The sequence below is a fragment of the Balaenoptera acutorostrata genome, chromosome 9 (assembly GCF_949987535.1).
Source record: "Balaenoptera acutorostrata chromosome 9, mBalAcu1.1, whole genome shotgun sequence".
NCBI classification, from domain to species: domain Eukaryota; kingdom Metazoa; phylum Chordata; class Mammalia; order Artiodactyla; family Balaenopteridae; genus Balaenoptera; species Balaenoptera acutorostrata.
In genome coordinates this window covers 28,180,071-28,196,031 of record NC_080072.1, presented here as the reverse complement: position 1 = coordinate 28,196,031, position 15,961 = coordinate 28,180,071, and the positions used below count along the sequence as shown (strand labels likewise).

The window sequence follows — 15,961 nt, the reverse complement described above, 5'->3', positions numbered from 1 at the left end:
TCTTCAGTGTGAAAGAGTCTCCGTAGATTTTCCTTTTAATCTCTTTGAATTGCAGGCTCATAAACCTCTCTGATGAGCCCTGCCAGTGTTTTCTCAGCTCCCACTGTTGAGACAGTGGAGCCGCAGAATTCTTTCACTTCTTGTTGTCAGACAAATCCAATAGAGCACAAGGTCAGAAGGGCCTCTACTTCTAAAGGTTGAGAGATTCTTTTTCAAGTAACCACATAAATTATTTGATTTTATCATTATATTGGTTGGGAATCTCTCTTTAACGATAGTGCATTGCTTTCCACATGTAAGTAAATCTGGAAGTTTTTCTTGTCTCCATATTTGCTTAAGCTTGTGAGCACAGTACAGGTTGTGCACAGACCTTAACGTTCCTAGATATCTTAGAAAAAGCTGAACCCATTCACTTCAAAAGAATTAGGAATCATGTAGTGACATTGGACTCAAGATGGAGTTCACCAAATGCCAGGCAGTGCTCTTCTTTCCAAAGGGCTGTTTTTTGGGGTTTTTTTTTTAAATTACTACCATTCTGTAGCTAAGATTCCAGATTCAAATCTTGGATCTGTTTATTTAATTAAATCACTTTCTAAGTCAGTTTCTGTTTTGTCATGATTTTTAGTAGTGTCCTGTTAAGGAGAACTTTAAGATAGGGTTTACATTTTCAGATGCCTATTACAGTGTTATAATGAGCAAAAATATTTATAATATGTAAAACTCAAAAGAAAACGAACTTATGTCTTTTGCAGATGCAGTGCCTGATTAGTAGATAATAATCAAAGCTAATTACAGGGTTCCTGTGAGTTACTTTAAGGGCTAGGGAGGAATTAAGTTTTCTAATTATATCTACAGTGGTGGACAAGCAGAGATCATCGTTTAAAAAGAAAAAAAAGAAACATTGATTAGTTTGTGCTCCTTCCTTGTAATGGTAGTGGGGGGGCAGGGAGTTGCTGTTGCCCCATTCGCTGGACACCTGCCTCTCAACAAAAGATGGTGGTCTCCTCCCTGCCCCCTGCCCCCACCCCCCGCATTTAGATTCACCTTTTCCTTGTGAGTACCCTCTCTGCTCATCATACAATTCTCCAGGGATCCAATTTTCCCCTGACTTAATCACCCTCAGCCTTTTTCAGAAGTTGTTAGATTATGGTCCTTTCAAAGGATACACACTTTCTTACGGAGCTCTTTACTTCGTTCCCTGACTTTTCTTTCCTTATTTCTATTTAAAAATATAGCCATTAGAGTTTCAACACTATACCTAAACCTTTTTATTGAAGTATAGCATACATACAGAGGAATGCACCGATCCTAAGTGTACAGCCTGATGGATTTTCACAGTAAACACACCCATCTAACTAACCAGCAGCCCAGCAGGCCCCTGTAACTTCTTGCAGTCACTACTCACTCTCCCACGCCCAACATCACAGGATAGTTTTGCCTGTTACATTTCACATAATGGGGAAATCATACAGTACGCAGGTATCCTCCGCTTTTCAAAAATTTGCTTTACTCCACTTCGCTTTCATGAAAGACCTACATTAGTACCTGCTTTCACTTAATGGAAAGAAATCCTAAGTGGATGTTCACCTTTATGAAAAGAGGTGAAAAGTGAAAACAGTGCTCAGCATTTGCTTTGCGGTGAGCCCCAAGCGGCCAGAGTGGCACTGCCAGCCTCTCTCCCTGGGAACTATGTTCAGCATCAAGCCACCATAGCTTTGAACTGTGTCTGTGAGCATCTGTGCTTTATCTTGAATTATTTTGTGCATCCGTTAGCAAGATATGTCTTGAGGTAATTTCTTCTTTGCTTTACCTATTTTGGCTTACAAAAGGTTTCATAGGAAAGCTCTACTTTCAGATAGCAGGGGAAGCCTCTGTCCGCTCTTGTGTCAGATACTGACTTTTAAAACCAGAATCCCCACAAAACTTGGACTGTGTGCATATAGTATTGAATAATCAGGTCAATATGTAGATGTTTAGATAGGCACAGAACAGGAGAATATTTTAATATACTCCTTTTAACTCTGACCTTGGGTAAAGTACTAACCATTTTTATGTTCTATTTTCTTTCCCTTTTACCATGAGATATGGTCTAAACTGATCTTTCAACTAAGAAGTAGTTAGCTACAATAAAGTTCCTGTACAGAAAGAGGAAAAAAATAATAAAAATGTAAAAGCCACTTTTTGGAGTAGGTGGAATAATAGAAAGAGTTCCACATAAAATAGTAACTAGGGAGAATAACAATAGCTTCCTAGTAGAGAAGCAGAACAATACAAACCTGACTTGCTTGGCAGTTATATTTGCCAGTTATTTCTCATTAATTATTTTAAAATAAACATGGCATAATGGATACTTATGAATGGGTTGTCTTTTTTAACAATTAATGTATTACAGGTGTCCAAGATAGGTTAGATTAAGGTTTATTCATCTTGTCATACCTCTGCCTTGTCTGATTTGCTCTGATTTCAAAATTACTTAAGATATCTGTAAGATGCCCTGGAATATAGGCAACTTGATTGTAAATTATTTATACCTGTTTTTCCCCTAACCAAGCTCTATGAAGTGCCAATTACCCCCATTCTTCAATTCTAAAACAGTGTTTCATTTCTGCATTCAAGCAGATTATCTTGGTCCTTCTGTGTAAGAAATTGAAACACATGATAAAAGTCCATGAGACTTTTAGATAGAATTTTTTTTTTAATTTGGAATACTGAATAACCTATAACCAAGTAAACTTTATATAGAATGTGGAAATTAAATTGTTTTGTTCAAAAACTACCTCACATACTGATACACTTTGCATAGGCTATTCAGTGGACACACAGAGATGGAAGAACCACCCCTGACCACTTCGCAGAAGTCTTTATCTTTGGGTTTTAGAACAGTTTAATAGACTTAGTACCCATTAAATATGAAGTGATATAATATTTGACATACCTTAATAGAAAAGCATGGTGAGTTCAAAATATTGTATAATCTTTTCATCTATTTTAAAATTGTGTAACTCACCAATAAATTTTGAACAGGCAGTTATTAAATATAATTAAATCGCAGGCATTCACACAACGGAACAAAGGGAAGCATTCTCAGCAAGTGAACAAGAGACTAGTGAGACAGCTAAAGAAAATTTCATTGGGGTGGGGGGTGGATTTTAGTAGTTTCTTTTAAGCATTGACTTCTAGCAGAACAATACAAGCATACAGGAAGTACAGCGTGCCTTTAAAAACAAAGACAAGTGCTTCTCGTCTATAGTTGCTTTCTTTGTCCTACAGTACACTTGCTTTAAGTAAGAGTGCATGCTTATACTACCTAGGCCATATTCCTACTAAATTTAGGTGGCATTCCAGGTTTCTTTGGACCTTCCCTCTGTAGGGAAAACTTTGGCCCAGGAAACAGCAGTGGAACATCAACACAGAAAGGTTGTGTTGCATGGCTATTAAAATATTTTAAAATAATTATTCCTTTAAGTTACCTATTACTCTGTTGTGAGCAATTAAAAATCAGATGACTAAAAGCCCCCTTACATTTGGTTAGAGCCTTATTCTTTAAGGCACTTTTAGCCTGATCTCAATTGATTGGAAGAACACCCTTTATTAGTTTGCTCCGTCTGCCATAACAAAATGCCGTAGACTGGGTGGTTTAAACAACAGAAATTTATTTCTCACAGTGCTGGAGGCTGAAAAGTCCAAGATTGAGGTGCAAGTTGATGAGGATCCTGGTCAGGTCTCTTTCTGGCTTGCAGAGGACCACTTTCTTGCTGTGTCTTCATATGATACTTTCCTCTGTGCATGTGAGTGGGGAGAGACCCCTCTCTTCGTCCTCTTGTAATGCCATCAGTTCTATCAGATTAGGACCCCACTCTTATGACCTCATTTAACCTTAATTACCTCCTAAAAGGCTTATTTCCAAATAAAGTATGTTGGGAGTTAGGGCTTCAACGTAAGAATTTGGGAGGGGGGACATAATTCAGTCCAGAGTGACCCTTCTAAGTAGATAAGAGATAATATGATATACATAAGGTTACAAAGCTAGTAAAATATTATAACTGAGGTTCAAATATAGTTAGTTTTTTACCTGACTCCACAGTCTTTCTTAGTCACAAATATAGTTTATCTGACAGAAAATTTCCCCCTACAAAAGAGTTCATTAGTTGATCACAAAGAATCATCAAGATCAACTTCATGGTTTTGCTTGTTGCATGCTTGTGAAAAATGGGATAGATTTTGACTGTTTATGAGATGTTCTGGATTTTTTTAGTCAGCTGAAGTCAGATAGCTTTAAAACTGCTATCAAAAGTAGTAAGCTAAGTTTTTAAATAATTAGAATTGTAGTGACCAGGTTGAACTTGCCTTCTTAGCATTCTTCATGGTTATGATTTAAGTATCAAAATTAAGTGTCTCATTCTGTATTTTACAGAAGATGATCTAAGAAATATGGGACCAGTAGATGCTCGAGTGTATCTTGAAGAAATGTCTTGGAATGAAGGTTGGAATTATTTTTTTCTCTTGATTACAATCAGGAAAAGTATTAGGGACCTCCTATAAGAAAAAAACCTTCATAGGATGCTTGGAAATAACAGCTTGGCTTTCTATATATATGCGGGTGTTTTTGTTTGGAATATTTTGTTTCATTCTAAACTCCAATTATTGATGTCCACTTATGTGACTTATCTCCAGTTATTTTTCTGTCCTAATTAGATGTTAGGTACTTAAGATTTCATATGGTTTTCTTTTTTAAACTACTTTTTTTGTTTACTCTCCATCTGTGTAATAGGGAATATAAAGTCAAAGGAGATCATTTTTTCCATCCTATGTTGACACTTGAGATGAATTCCTATTAGAATATATGTTTATTTTTGTTTCTTTATATGGAATGATAAATTGTCAGAGCAGGGATTTTAATGTTATACATGTTATACTCTTCTACTTGGAGCTTGATGTTTAACCTCCTTTTTTGATTGTGTCTTAAGTGGAAAAGAAAAATCTGTCACTCCCTTTTACCTACCATGAAGTCATATCTTTTTCCCCTTTCCTATTAATAGAATTTAAAAACTTAAATCTAACTTAATTTTCCATTCTTCAGATTAGTTCTGTGAATTGCTCTGGTTAGGTTCTATTAAGTTCCTTTTTTTAAAATGGAAGCCATGAATACCACAATTCCATGTTTCTCTGGGCAAATGAAGAAATCTTACTGTTTTCTAGAATTTTTATATACTCTTAGTCCTATAACTTTATTATTCAGCCTGGGGTACAGATTTCCTGGGGGTTTATAAAAATGTATTAGTAAGTGTGGATAACTAGAAGATAAACAGCCTGTCCTTTCCGAAACCAAGTTTACTGGAATATTTTTTAATGGCAGATTCTTAGCTTAGTGCTCTTAGGAAGTTGGGTCACAAAGCTATATTGACTTAGAAGGGGAATCATGTTTTTGCCTATGAGGCACTCTGCTCCTAAACTGCCAAATGAAATCCTGGAGTAGAAATTCTTATTTGCAGTGAATGATTGGAAAACTTGAGATTTTGTGTAACTGGGGCTCCCGGGGTTCATGATAGTTTCATCAGAGTAAACAGGAAGAGCTACTGCTGTGAAAATAGAATACACTAGTGACACTGATTTCACTGCTACTTTGTGAAGGGGATAGATTAGAACATGTCGTTTATCAGGGAGACTTGCCCAGCTAAATAATATTTTTTGAAAATACAGTATTGCCAGCTTATCAACCAGTATATGTGTGTGTGTGTCCATCTCTTATTGGACAAATTAGTTCTTGTTGTAGTTGATATGACTAATATGTTTTGTTTACTAGTAATTCCTGATAATATTAAAATAGTGAAAACTGGTTTTTGTAATTTTTACTTTTTTTAGTAAAATTTTAAAAATATAATCAATTTAAGATTTTATTTTAAATTAAGACTATGGATTAGTGTGGTTCAAGCATCTGCTCAGTCAGCAAATATATGGGCTTTTTGATAACAAGTGAAAATGCCAAGACATTGAAAGATATATACAACATGAAGTCAAGAATTATCATAAATGTTATTGTCCTTGGTACTCCCTAAAGTAAACTTGACAGTGAAGAAGATAAGCATCCCGGCTACAGCCAATGAATCGGTTATAAGCAGCTACAGTTAATCTTAAAAGTATAGGATGTTCTTAGATACTTATTTAAATTAAGGGTTTTTTATCACTGTAAAGATAGAAATAGTCCTTATCCTCATGAGAGAAAATAGTGAGCAACAGCTACATGAAGCTATTATTTTTGCAGGAATATTTAAAAACTGGTCATGTGAGTTTTGCAGTTGAATTTGCAATTCGGAATTGTTCTGTGCGATTGCAAAGAGCAGCCTTGGCAGATGAAAGTACATAAAAAGTGTGGTCAACTGGACTAGCAAAAGCATTTGATGATTCCTTCATGGGCGTTTTCAGAATAACCTTGGAAGGTGAAGATCCAGAATAGGAGAAAAGTGGATGAAATCCTACATGATAAACATAGCCAAATTATCAGCTTCTGGGTCCAGGAACAGTAGGAAATGATGCATTTTATTATGCTTAAAAGGCATACCTGAAGAGCTATTGAGAGATTGAAGTTAGCCACTCCCCTTACAGTTAGTCTGTTATACAGCTTGGTTGTTTTGTCTTCATTCAGTGTATTTAAAATTATGATTTCTGTGAAGATATCACTTTAAGTGATAATTTAAGAAGACATTTAAAAAGATGTGAGTTTTAGTGAGCATTAACATTTGGAATCATCTATGACAAAACTCCACAGTAGCCCATGGTGGCCTCTGCATCATTTACCAAGCACATGTCACCTCAAATTGTTTCTCAGTGTTCACTGAGGTGGTGAAAAAACAAGAGGAAGATTTAGCTCAAGAAAACCAATGGTTAGAATATGTACATTTTTAGACAATTTAATAATAAAATAGTTCACTTTGAAATCATGCTCTATTACACATATATGTTGGCTCAGACAGGGAAGATGTTAGTGTTTTAAAATTCAAGATGAAATTATTTTTCTTTATAGAGAAAAAAGACATTGTGGTGAAAAATGAAAAGCAGGATTGTGAATTAATGTTTTCCTTACTGATAAAAGAAACATGTAAAGCTGGCTTATTTAACTGCTTGTTTTTCCAAGACCAAAGTTGATTAGAGAACAAATCCAAGGCAGTTGAATTTTTTTTCTTTTTCTTTTCTTTTCTCTTCTTTTCATGCCATATGATGAGATCTAAGTGTTAAAAAATGAAGTTTGAGAATTGAATGAAGATATTTGATTGTAAGAAATCATATCTTTAGAGATTTAGTTCATTTATCTCTAATTTTTTAATGACAGTAGTAAAATAATGAGATCAGTAATTATTTTTCTTTGACAGTCACTCCTCAGTGACAGTAAAATGGAATAACCAGTGGATCAGAGATTCTTTCAGCTAAAAGACAAAGTATTTCAACTTCCTAGGAAGATGAAACTTATAAAATTTCCCCCATTTGTAGGCAGAACATTGCACCATATTGCCTCCTTTGGGCATCTCACTTCAGTGATTGTCCTTTTGGTTCCTAAATCATTTGTAAACACCAAACAGGTACACACACATAGCCCCCACAGAAAGGACACCATAGTATATGTCTATACATTTAAGTCAGGATTCTTGAAATAGTGTGATACCAGAACAGATAGGATTCAAATGCTGAACCTGATAAACAGTCAAGTCAGCAGTTTTCGCTGAAAGGATATACTGCTGGCAAAGGCATGCTCCTTAACAATAAGACAGGTAGGGCTGTTTCTCTTCTTCGTTCACAGTAATATTTTAGACAACCACATTGTTCAGAAGAATGTAAAATTTACATGAATCTTAAGAAAACAGAAGACTTCAAATAAATTTCATTGGTCACTTCTGAGCATCTGCTCTCCCCTACAGGATCTCTGGTCTATTGTTTCATACCCTCAATACATTTCCTCCACAGATAAAGATTTTTTAGTAGATAATTTTTTAGAAACACTGCCCCTATACGAGAAATCTTTTCAAGTTCTCATTTAAATATATTTTATATTGACTGATCTTTTTTCTTTATTGTTTTGCAGTTTCTGTGGAATAGCTGCATTTTTTTAAAAGGCATTAACGAAGTAGTTACATGTAAGCATTTTGTTTTCTTTGCAGATGATCATTCTTTTTCTCTGAGTTGTCGATGTGGTGGAAAATACAGTGTTTCCAAGGATGAAGCAGAAGAAGTGACGCTGATTTCTTGTGATACGTGTTCACTAGTTATAGAACTCCTTCATTATCGCTGAGATTGTTCACTAAGTGGAATTCTTTAGTGTATTCAGACACATGGAGGAAAATCTACTCCACCTTTGTCCATTCAAGCAAACATATAAAGCTGATTTAAAAAAAAGGATTCTTTTTTGTCAGCTCTATTATTTGCAGAGAAAATATAAGACTGTCAGAGTCCACCTAGATTAATAGAAAATTAATTTCATTATTCATATGTATTTACATTTTATATTTACAGATCGCTAAGAAAGGGGGCTTGAATTAAAAGTTATATTTAGTGAATTCCCATCTGAGAAGTTTATTATTGGTGCATTTTCTCCTTGGTACAAAATATACGAATTTTCCTTTCTTCATATAAGTGTGTCTCATCTTTTAATGGGTCACAGTATCATCATATTCCTTTATAGTTGCTAAGTTTTTGAAGTAACATATTCCTAGCTGCTAAAGTTATAGGCCTTTTGTACAACTATTTCAAATCTCAGGTCATTAGAATTAAGTTAGAATCTTCGTGAATAACATGTGAGCCTAGCTCTCCCATGATGAAGGCTGGATATGGATATTCATGAGTTATTTCAAAGTTAATAAAGTGAAATGGCAACCGGAGAAAGAAGGAGAGCCTTGGAGTCAGAAAACCATGGCCACTGCGTGGCTGGTATGATGAAATGGACTTTTTTAATGTGTTTGTTATTATTGATTATAGTAAAGCTTTTATTTTTCTATATATTTAATATTCTATGGACCGTATGAGTCAGAACTCATTTAAAAAATTTTAAGGAATCCTTTATGGGATCACTGAAACATTCTTTCTTAATTTCAAATGAGTAATCCAAGCATGTGACTTAGCAGCTTTTTATTAGGTCAAACTCTTGGTTTATTGTTGGTTTGGACTTACTTATAAGACTAGTTAGTACTCTGCCTTGTAAATGTAGCTAAAGTATGAGGCATATTCAAGAGGAGTAAATTACTTTCCTTATACCTATACAACCAAAAATTTAAAAGTGAGGTTGTTCCAGGTTTTCCCTAAAAATATTTTTATATCAAAATTTAGATGACTTATTTTGGATTACATTTTTATCCATATATTTTGAACAAATATAGCTTGCAGAGTTTGTGTTGCTTATTCTTTACATTTAACAATTAAAAATAACTAAAACTGAATAGCAAATAGTTTATTAGTAAGTAACATGGTTTCAGTGACAATAATAAATTCACTTTAACAGAAGACAATAATCAAATCAAAAGAATAAATGCTTGCTAATCATCAGAAAATCTGTGGCCATTAGGGCTGTCACGTAGAAATCCAAAATCATTCAGAGGCCAAATCTGTAAAATCCAAATATGATTGAAGACAATTAGTAAAGTGATATTATAGCATCATCATATTCCCTTCTTTTTTTCATTCATCCCTTTCTCTATGCTGTGTAATTAAATACTTTCTCCTTATTCTTCAATCAAGAACAAATTTTCTACTACAAAATAAGACTGTAGAAAGTAAACCTGTATGTGTATGTATTTAACCCTCTAAAGTTTGGAACATTCAAACATTATACTAGAAAATAATATGTGTGTAGTGTGTATACGTTTGTTTTTTCTTTCACTATCGTCAAAGTTAACTGTAAACCTAACCTAAGTACTTGAATATAACATCTGCTTAAGTGTAAAAAATCCTGTAAATTATCCAACAGCCCCGAATACTTATGTCTGTTTTTCTCCTGACTGCTTGTGGCAAGAAGGAAAAGCCAGTGAAAACAATAATCTTTACTATTACATTTACTACAACCATGATAAGTGCATTACTCACTATACTTAACTGGGATATCGCTGCATTCCAGCTAGTTGCTAGATTGCTCTTCTGCAAATGCATATTAATATATGCCCTGGGTATGAATATGGTTGGAAAAGTTGTACGAGAGAAAATTAAATTTTTGGAGAGTCAAATTAAAAGCTTCTTATGCTACAACTAATCTGAACTTTATTTTTCAAACAAAAATTATTCTCAATTACCTGTCATAATGGGGGAGTGGTAATGTTTATAGCTATGAAGGCCAACATGTTCATAAAGTGTAGTCATTGCAACAGTTTTATGTCCACTGACAGCCTAAAGATTTCAGTTCTTCTGAAAGAAACTTTTTTTTTTTTTGGTTTTGTTTTTTTTCCCAGCTCAGAGAAGAAAGCCTGCATTTGAAGCAGAAAACAGTAGTACCTTAAAGAAGATACGTCCTCTTATTAGTCCATATGGAACAGGTCCATAGTACCTGGAATCTGTAGAATTCTGTAGATTATCACCTTCTAACCACACATGACCCACTGGCACCTAGAATTATAGAAGAAAGCAGCCCCTTTAAAAAAGAAAAACAAATCTGGGTACTATAAATAAAAAATCATGTCTTTTGGAGGTAGGGGGAAATGTCCTAAAGTTCTCTTTTATAAAATACATTCAAACCCTATAATTTGCATTTTTGCTGTTATTTCTTGCATAATAAAATACCTTTTACTAAATATTAATAAGTAGTATTAATATTTCAACTTTTAAAAAGACCTGTCTATCTTTTTTGCCATATGGTTCCCAAACATTAATTTGTTATGCAAACCCCAAACTGAGGTTATAAGAGATCAAAACAGTGTGACAGGGTCATTAATTTAATAGACTTCAAAAGAGGTCATTAGGCTGCTGACTGAAAATGTGCCCTCCTGTCTCAATACCAGCATGAGCAGGGCAGCCACTCACTCAGCAACATCCTGGGGCCACTACCAAGGCCAGACCTATTAGAATGCTCATGATGAACTAAATGGTAATTGATTGTGACATCAATTACAAATAATCTCATCATTTTATTGGAGTGGGCTTGTCAGAATTCTAATTAAGATCCTTGTTCTGCCTTTGTACAGGCCATATCTTCAATGCATTATACTTCAATAATGACCATCAAGAACTAGAAGGACCTATTATAAAATCATCAGTTGTAAAATTAATGATGGTGACCTTCTACTAAATGAAAAGATCCCATCTTCTATATGTCCTGTGTATTAACTGGGATATAACATAAATTTAAATTTTTACTCAGTAACAATCATAAGTATATTTAGAACAGAACACATTACTTAAAAAAATGCCCACTGTGATATGAGATATTTGCCCGTTAATATCTGTTCAATATAAACTTTAAAAATTACTCTTCAGTAACAGTCTTCAAAATTGCATTTTAAAAAGTTTCTTTTTCATAGCTTTTGTTACCCAAGAAAGTTGAATTATTGACCAGACCAAAATGATCTATGGAAAGGAATTAATTTTCACTATTCTTTTGACTGATTATTACTTGGGAACCTTATATGAAGAAAAATATTCATATTAGGTTTAATAAGAAATGACCACTTTTTTTAAATGTCACAAAATTTTTAAAAACGACTACCTTTTAGAGCAGTTTTAGGTTAACAGCACAACTGAGAGGAAGGTGCAGAGATCTCCCATATACCTCCTGCCCCCACTCGTGCACGGCCTCCCCATTACATCCCCACTAGCGTGGCATGTCTGTTACACTGACATCATCATCACCCCAAGTCCCGTGGTTGACCTTAGGGTTCACTCTTGGTGGCGTACATTCTATGAATTTGGACAAATGTATGACACGTATCCACATCACAGTACCATACACAGTATTTTCACTGCCCCCAAAATCCTCTGTGATCTGCCTATTCATTCCCCGCCCCCCCGCATCACCCCTGAATTACCTTTTGGAAAAATAAATTTATACAAGCATGTAAAATTTGAATTACACTTTATTTAGAGATTATATAATTTTGGAATATATAATTTTGGAATGTCTTATATCATGTAGAAATATTAGCCAAAAATGAATCAAGTTAATTATTTTCATTTAGATATACTTAAATGTGAAATCTATTTGTAGAGAAAGGATAAAAGTTTTTTGAAAGAATATCAGATATTGTAAGATCATTAACCTTCTACTAGTGGAACTAGTTATAGGTTCTAGGGCCAATAGCAAGGTTCATTCCTACCTATATAATAAGTAGATTTATATGTAGTGAAGCTTAAGGCTGCTCAAATAGAAAAATGAGTACATCTCAGGTTACCGATGAAAAGAAGAACAAAATAGTGTATTTGGAAAAGCTAAAATAAGTCATTAAATACATTCTGAAGTACTGCCTTGGGAGAAACTACAATGTGAACATCTTTGTTGTCTAAATTTCCATAGTTTTTCCTTAATATGTGTTTGTTCCTGAGTTCTAAAAATAGGTAACATATACGAATAGTTAAATACAATTATAAAGTTAGGGACACCAATATAAGCAAAGGAGAACAAAATTCAAAAAACTAATAAAGATACTAACAATCCAGGAAGATCTTTTTTTGCCCATCCGATTGATCCAATATACATTTCCTTTCTCCATGAAGCTTTTCCCAATGTTGCCTGCACATACCAAATACCCTAGATTGTTTAAAACACTTAAAGTCTGCCCTACATGGGGCTCTGGATCATAACATCCTCTTACATGCTTGGCTTTTGTGTATGTCTACTATTTTATGACTGAAAAAGCCAACAGACAATAATCATGTCATGATCTTAAATCTTTACAACACCTAAACCAAAGTTGGAACTCAAATATTTGTTGGTGACTAGTATTAGTTAAGTAGAAATTCTTGTAAAGCACAATCACTTTTGTGGCAGTTATGACCTAAGTTTCTTCCAAATTTAGATAAATACAGTGATGAAGTATTATCTCTGGTATAGTAAAGTTAACAAGAACAGAAAGGAATCTGCTAAGAGAGACCCAGAACATACCACCAGAAACCTTTGGAGGAGTGTGACCCAGGCTGTTCACACCTAGTCCTTGACTGCAAGGGGTGGAACAAAAGGGAGGAATAGTAACACAAACTAGTGTTTATACATACTTTTCTGGTCATACTAATTTAAACAAACAAACACACATTTGATCCTTAAAACAACCTGTGAAGTACAGTTACTGACATTTAATAGAAGTAGGTTCAAATACGGAACATGCTACCTCTTACCTGAGGCCCATATATGCTAATACCCATGCATCCATTCATAGCAAAGGAATAACCTTTACATCTTAAGACTTCAGTGTTTGATATAAAGTACAGAAACAAGGAAATAACCTCATCACTGATGGTACCTTTAATAAGAGCTTCTCTATAAATGGGAAAACAGAGGCTCTGAGTGTGAGTCTTAAAATCAAAGCAGTCACCTTTGCTGATCTACCTCTCTATCACTTATTTTCCCAGTAAAAAATTCATTATGTTTGCAATTACTCCACTTTTGAAACACGTACTTATTTTTGATATGGGGTAAGGGTGTACACTTTAAAATCAATTTTAGAGGTATACTTCACAGTAAAATGTGCTCATTTTGTTTCGACACTAGTTTTGAAAAATGTGCATTCCTGTGTAACCACCAACCACAATCAAGATGTAGAACATTGCTACTGTGCCAGAAAGCTCCCTCCTTTTTCAGTCCACCTCCCACCCCTACACCTCGTCCCAGGCAACTAGTGATCTGTTTCCTGTTTACTAGAGACTACTTTTACTAAAGTTCATATAAGTGAGATTGCACAGTACATACTATTTTGTGTCAGGCTTTTGTTCAGTAGTTTTTAAACGATTAATACATGTTGCATGTATCAGTCATTCATTCCTTTTTACTGCTGAGTATATCTCATTGTAAATCACTATTTCTTTCCATGAACCTGTTGATGGATATTTGTGTTGTCTGCAATTTTGGGCTGTTACAAATAAAGCACTATGAACATTCATGTGTAAGTCTGTTTCTTTTCAGTAAATATGTAGGGGTAGAATTTCTGGGTCATAAGTGTACGCTTAATCTTAAACTTTTCCAAAGTAATTATACCATTTTACACTCCCAACAGCAATGTATGAGTGTTTCTGTTGCTTCACAACCTTGGTATTTTCAATTAAAAAAATTTTTGCCATTCTAGTAGGCTATTGGTGTCACACTGTGGTTTTCATTTGCATTTCTCTGATAAGTATTTTTTCTTGTACCTATTAGTGTATCTTTTGCGAAATGTCTATTAAAATATTTTGCCTATTTTTAAAATGGATTATTCTTCTTATTCATTTTAAGAGCCCTTTATGTATCTTGAGTACAAGTCCTTCGACAGGTATTGCAAATACTTCTTCCCAGTCTGGGATCTTTTCTTTTGCAATTTTTAATCTGCTGTAAAGACCATATATTTTTAGGCTCTAGAAATTTCACTTGGTTCTTTTTTATATTTACCATTTCTCCCTCATTATGTTCATCCTCTAGATCCTTGAAAATATTTATAATTGGTGTTTTAGAGCACATGACTATTAATTCCATTATCTCTCAATTGCTGGATCTATTTTTCTTCTGGTTGTGGGTTACATTTTCCTACTTCTTCACATATCTAATAATTTGTTATTGAGCTGAACATTCATTTGTTGAGTGGATTTTGTTCTCTTTTTAGAGAGCGTTGAATGTTGAGGAGGTCTGTTTGGTTTTTGGAAGGCGGTTAAGTTAGCTGTGGATCAGCTTATTCCTGTCAAGCCTTGTTTTTAAGCTTAAGTTGGGTCTCTCACACTGTACTCTAATGGCTAGTCTAGCCCACTCCTAAGGCATGATATTCCAGGGTCTCTACGGAATGCTCTCAATATTTAATGAGATCTGTCCACTGTGGCTGGTCAGAACTCATGACTCTCAGCCCTGTGTGAGCTCTGGGAATTGCTTGGCTACTGCCAATAGCTGTTTGGTGCTCAGTCTCTAAATTTCACCATAAGCAGGCACAGTTTAGTGTTCAGCCCCAAAACCAAGAGAATACATATATTTCTGGAGATCATTCTGTAGCTCTTTTCTCCCTGGTGCTTTGATGCATAAATTCCAACCACTTAAACTTCCCTGTACCCTAATCTCTGTCTCTTCAACTCAGCAAGACCACTGTCCTTTGTTTGAATTTTCCTCCTCGCACCTTCTGAAAACCGCTTTAAGGCAGAAATTAGGGAAAGTATAAGGCTTGCCTTGTTTGTTTCCCTTCTCTCGGGAATCTCTTGTACTGCCTGCTGCGCATTGTCTGAAAACTGTTTCACATAGTTTGTCCAGTTTTCTAGTTCTTTATGGCAGGAGGGCAAGTTTAGCCCCAGTTACTCCATAATTGCCAGATGTTCAAAGTATCTAATATTTAAAGTCTTATTTATTTTTTTTAGCATACCTCATAACAATATGAAGAAAATCCTTTCGGTGAGAACTAAAGTTCTTGATGTAAGTAAAGTGTGCCTTTGGCATCTCTGCCTTGCATCCCCTTCAATGGCATGCCCTGTGTGTCCTCATTTTACCCTTTCCCTATCAAAATCTCTAGAAAAGATTCGCCAAACTCAGCATGCAATTATGTATAAGCAGATAAGTTCAGTATGGTATTGCTTGTATCTCAAAATTGGCAACAGTATAAATATTCGTCAGTAAGGCAGATGTTAAACAGTTTATTTACAGAATAGTAGACAGCTAATAGACTGACATGAATACAGTCAGTGAAAAAAATAAGTTACAGGGCTTAGGTATAATTACTTCTTTAAAAAACCACAAAGTTTTGTTTTATGTATTTCAAAATTTACATTTTTGTGACCAGTATGTATTAGTTAAATAATTTTTAAATATATATATGCACATACACATACATGTGTGTCT

At 34.6% G+C, this 15,961-nt stretch overlaps 2 protein-coding genes across 8 annotated transcripts in view; one reads left to right on the top strand and one right to left on the bottom strand.

The window, feature by feature from the left end:
- The window catches only part of DNAJC24 (DnaJ heat shock protein family (Hsp40) member C24), a 61,205-nt gene extending 47,148 nt beyond the window's left edge, over nucleotides 1-14,057 (top strand). For both annotated transcript variants that reach the window (XM_007181009.3, XM_057552457.1), the window contains exons 4-5: nucleotides 4,415-4,483; nucleotides 8,151-14,057. In XM_007181009.3, the coding sequence (XP_007181071.1) occupies nucleotides 4,415-4,483; nucleotides 8,151-8,281 (200 nt within the window). In that variant the 3' untranslated portion in view covers nucleotides 8,282-14,057. The remainder of the gene's footprint in view (nucleotides 1-4,414; nucleotides 4,484-8,150) is intronic.
- IMMP1L (inner mitochondrial membrane peptidase subunit 1) overlaps nucleotides 9,419-15,961 on the bottom strand; it is a 74,541-nt gene continuing 67,998 nt past the window's right edge. For 4 of the 6 annotated variants that reach the window (XM_007181011.1, XM_007181012.3, XM_057552456.1 and 1 more), the window contains 2 exons: nucleotides 10,468-10,578; nucleotides 9,419-9,587 (listed from right to left, as the gene is read on the bottom strand). In XM_007181011.1, coding sequence (XP_007181073.1) covers nucleotides 9,519-9,587; nucleotides 10,468-10,578 — 180 coding nt within the window. In that variant the 3' untranslated portion in view covers nucleotides 9,419-9,518. Of the gene's footprint in view, nucleotides 9,588-10,467; nucleotides 10,579-15,961 lie in introns of those variants that run through there. The other 2 variants (XR_009009200.1, XR_450901.2) reach the window with 2 other exon arrangements.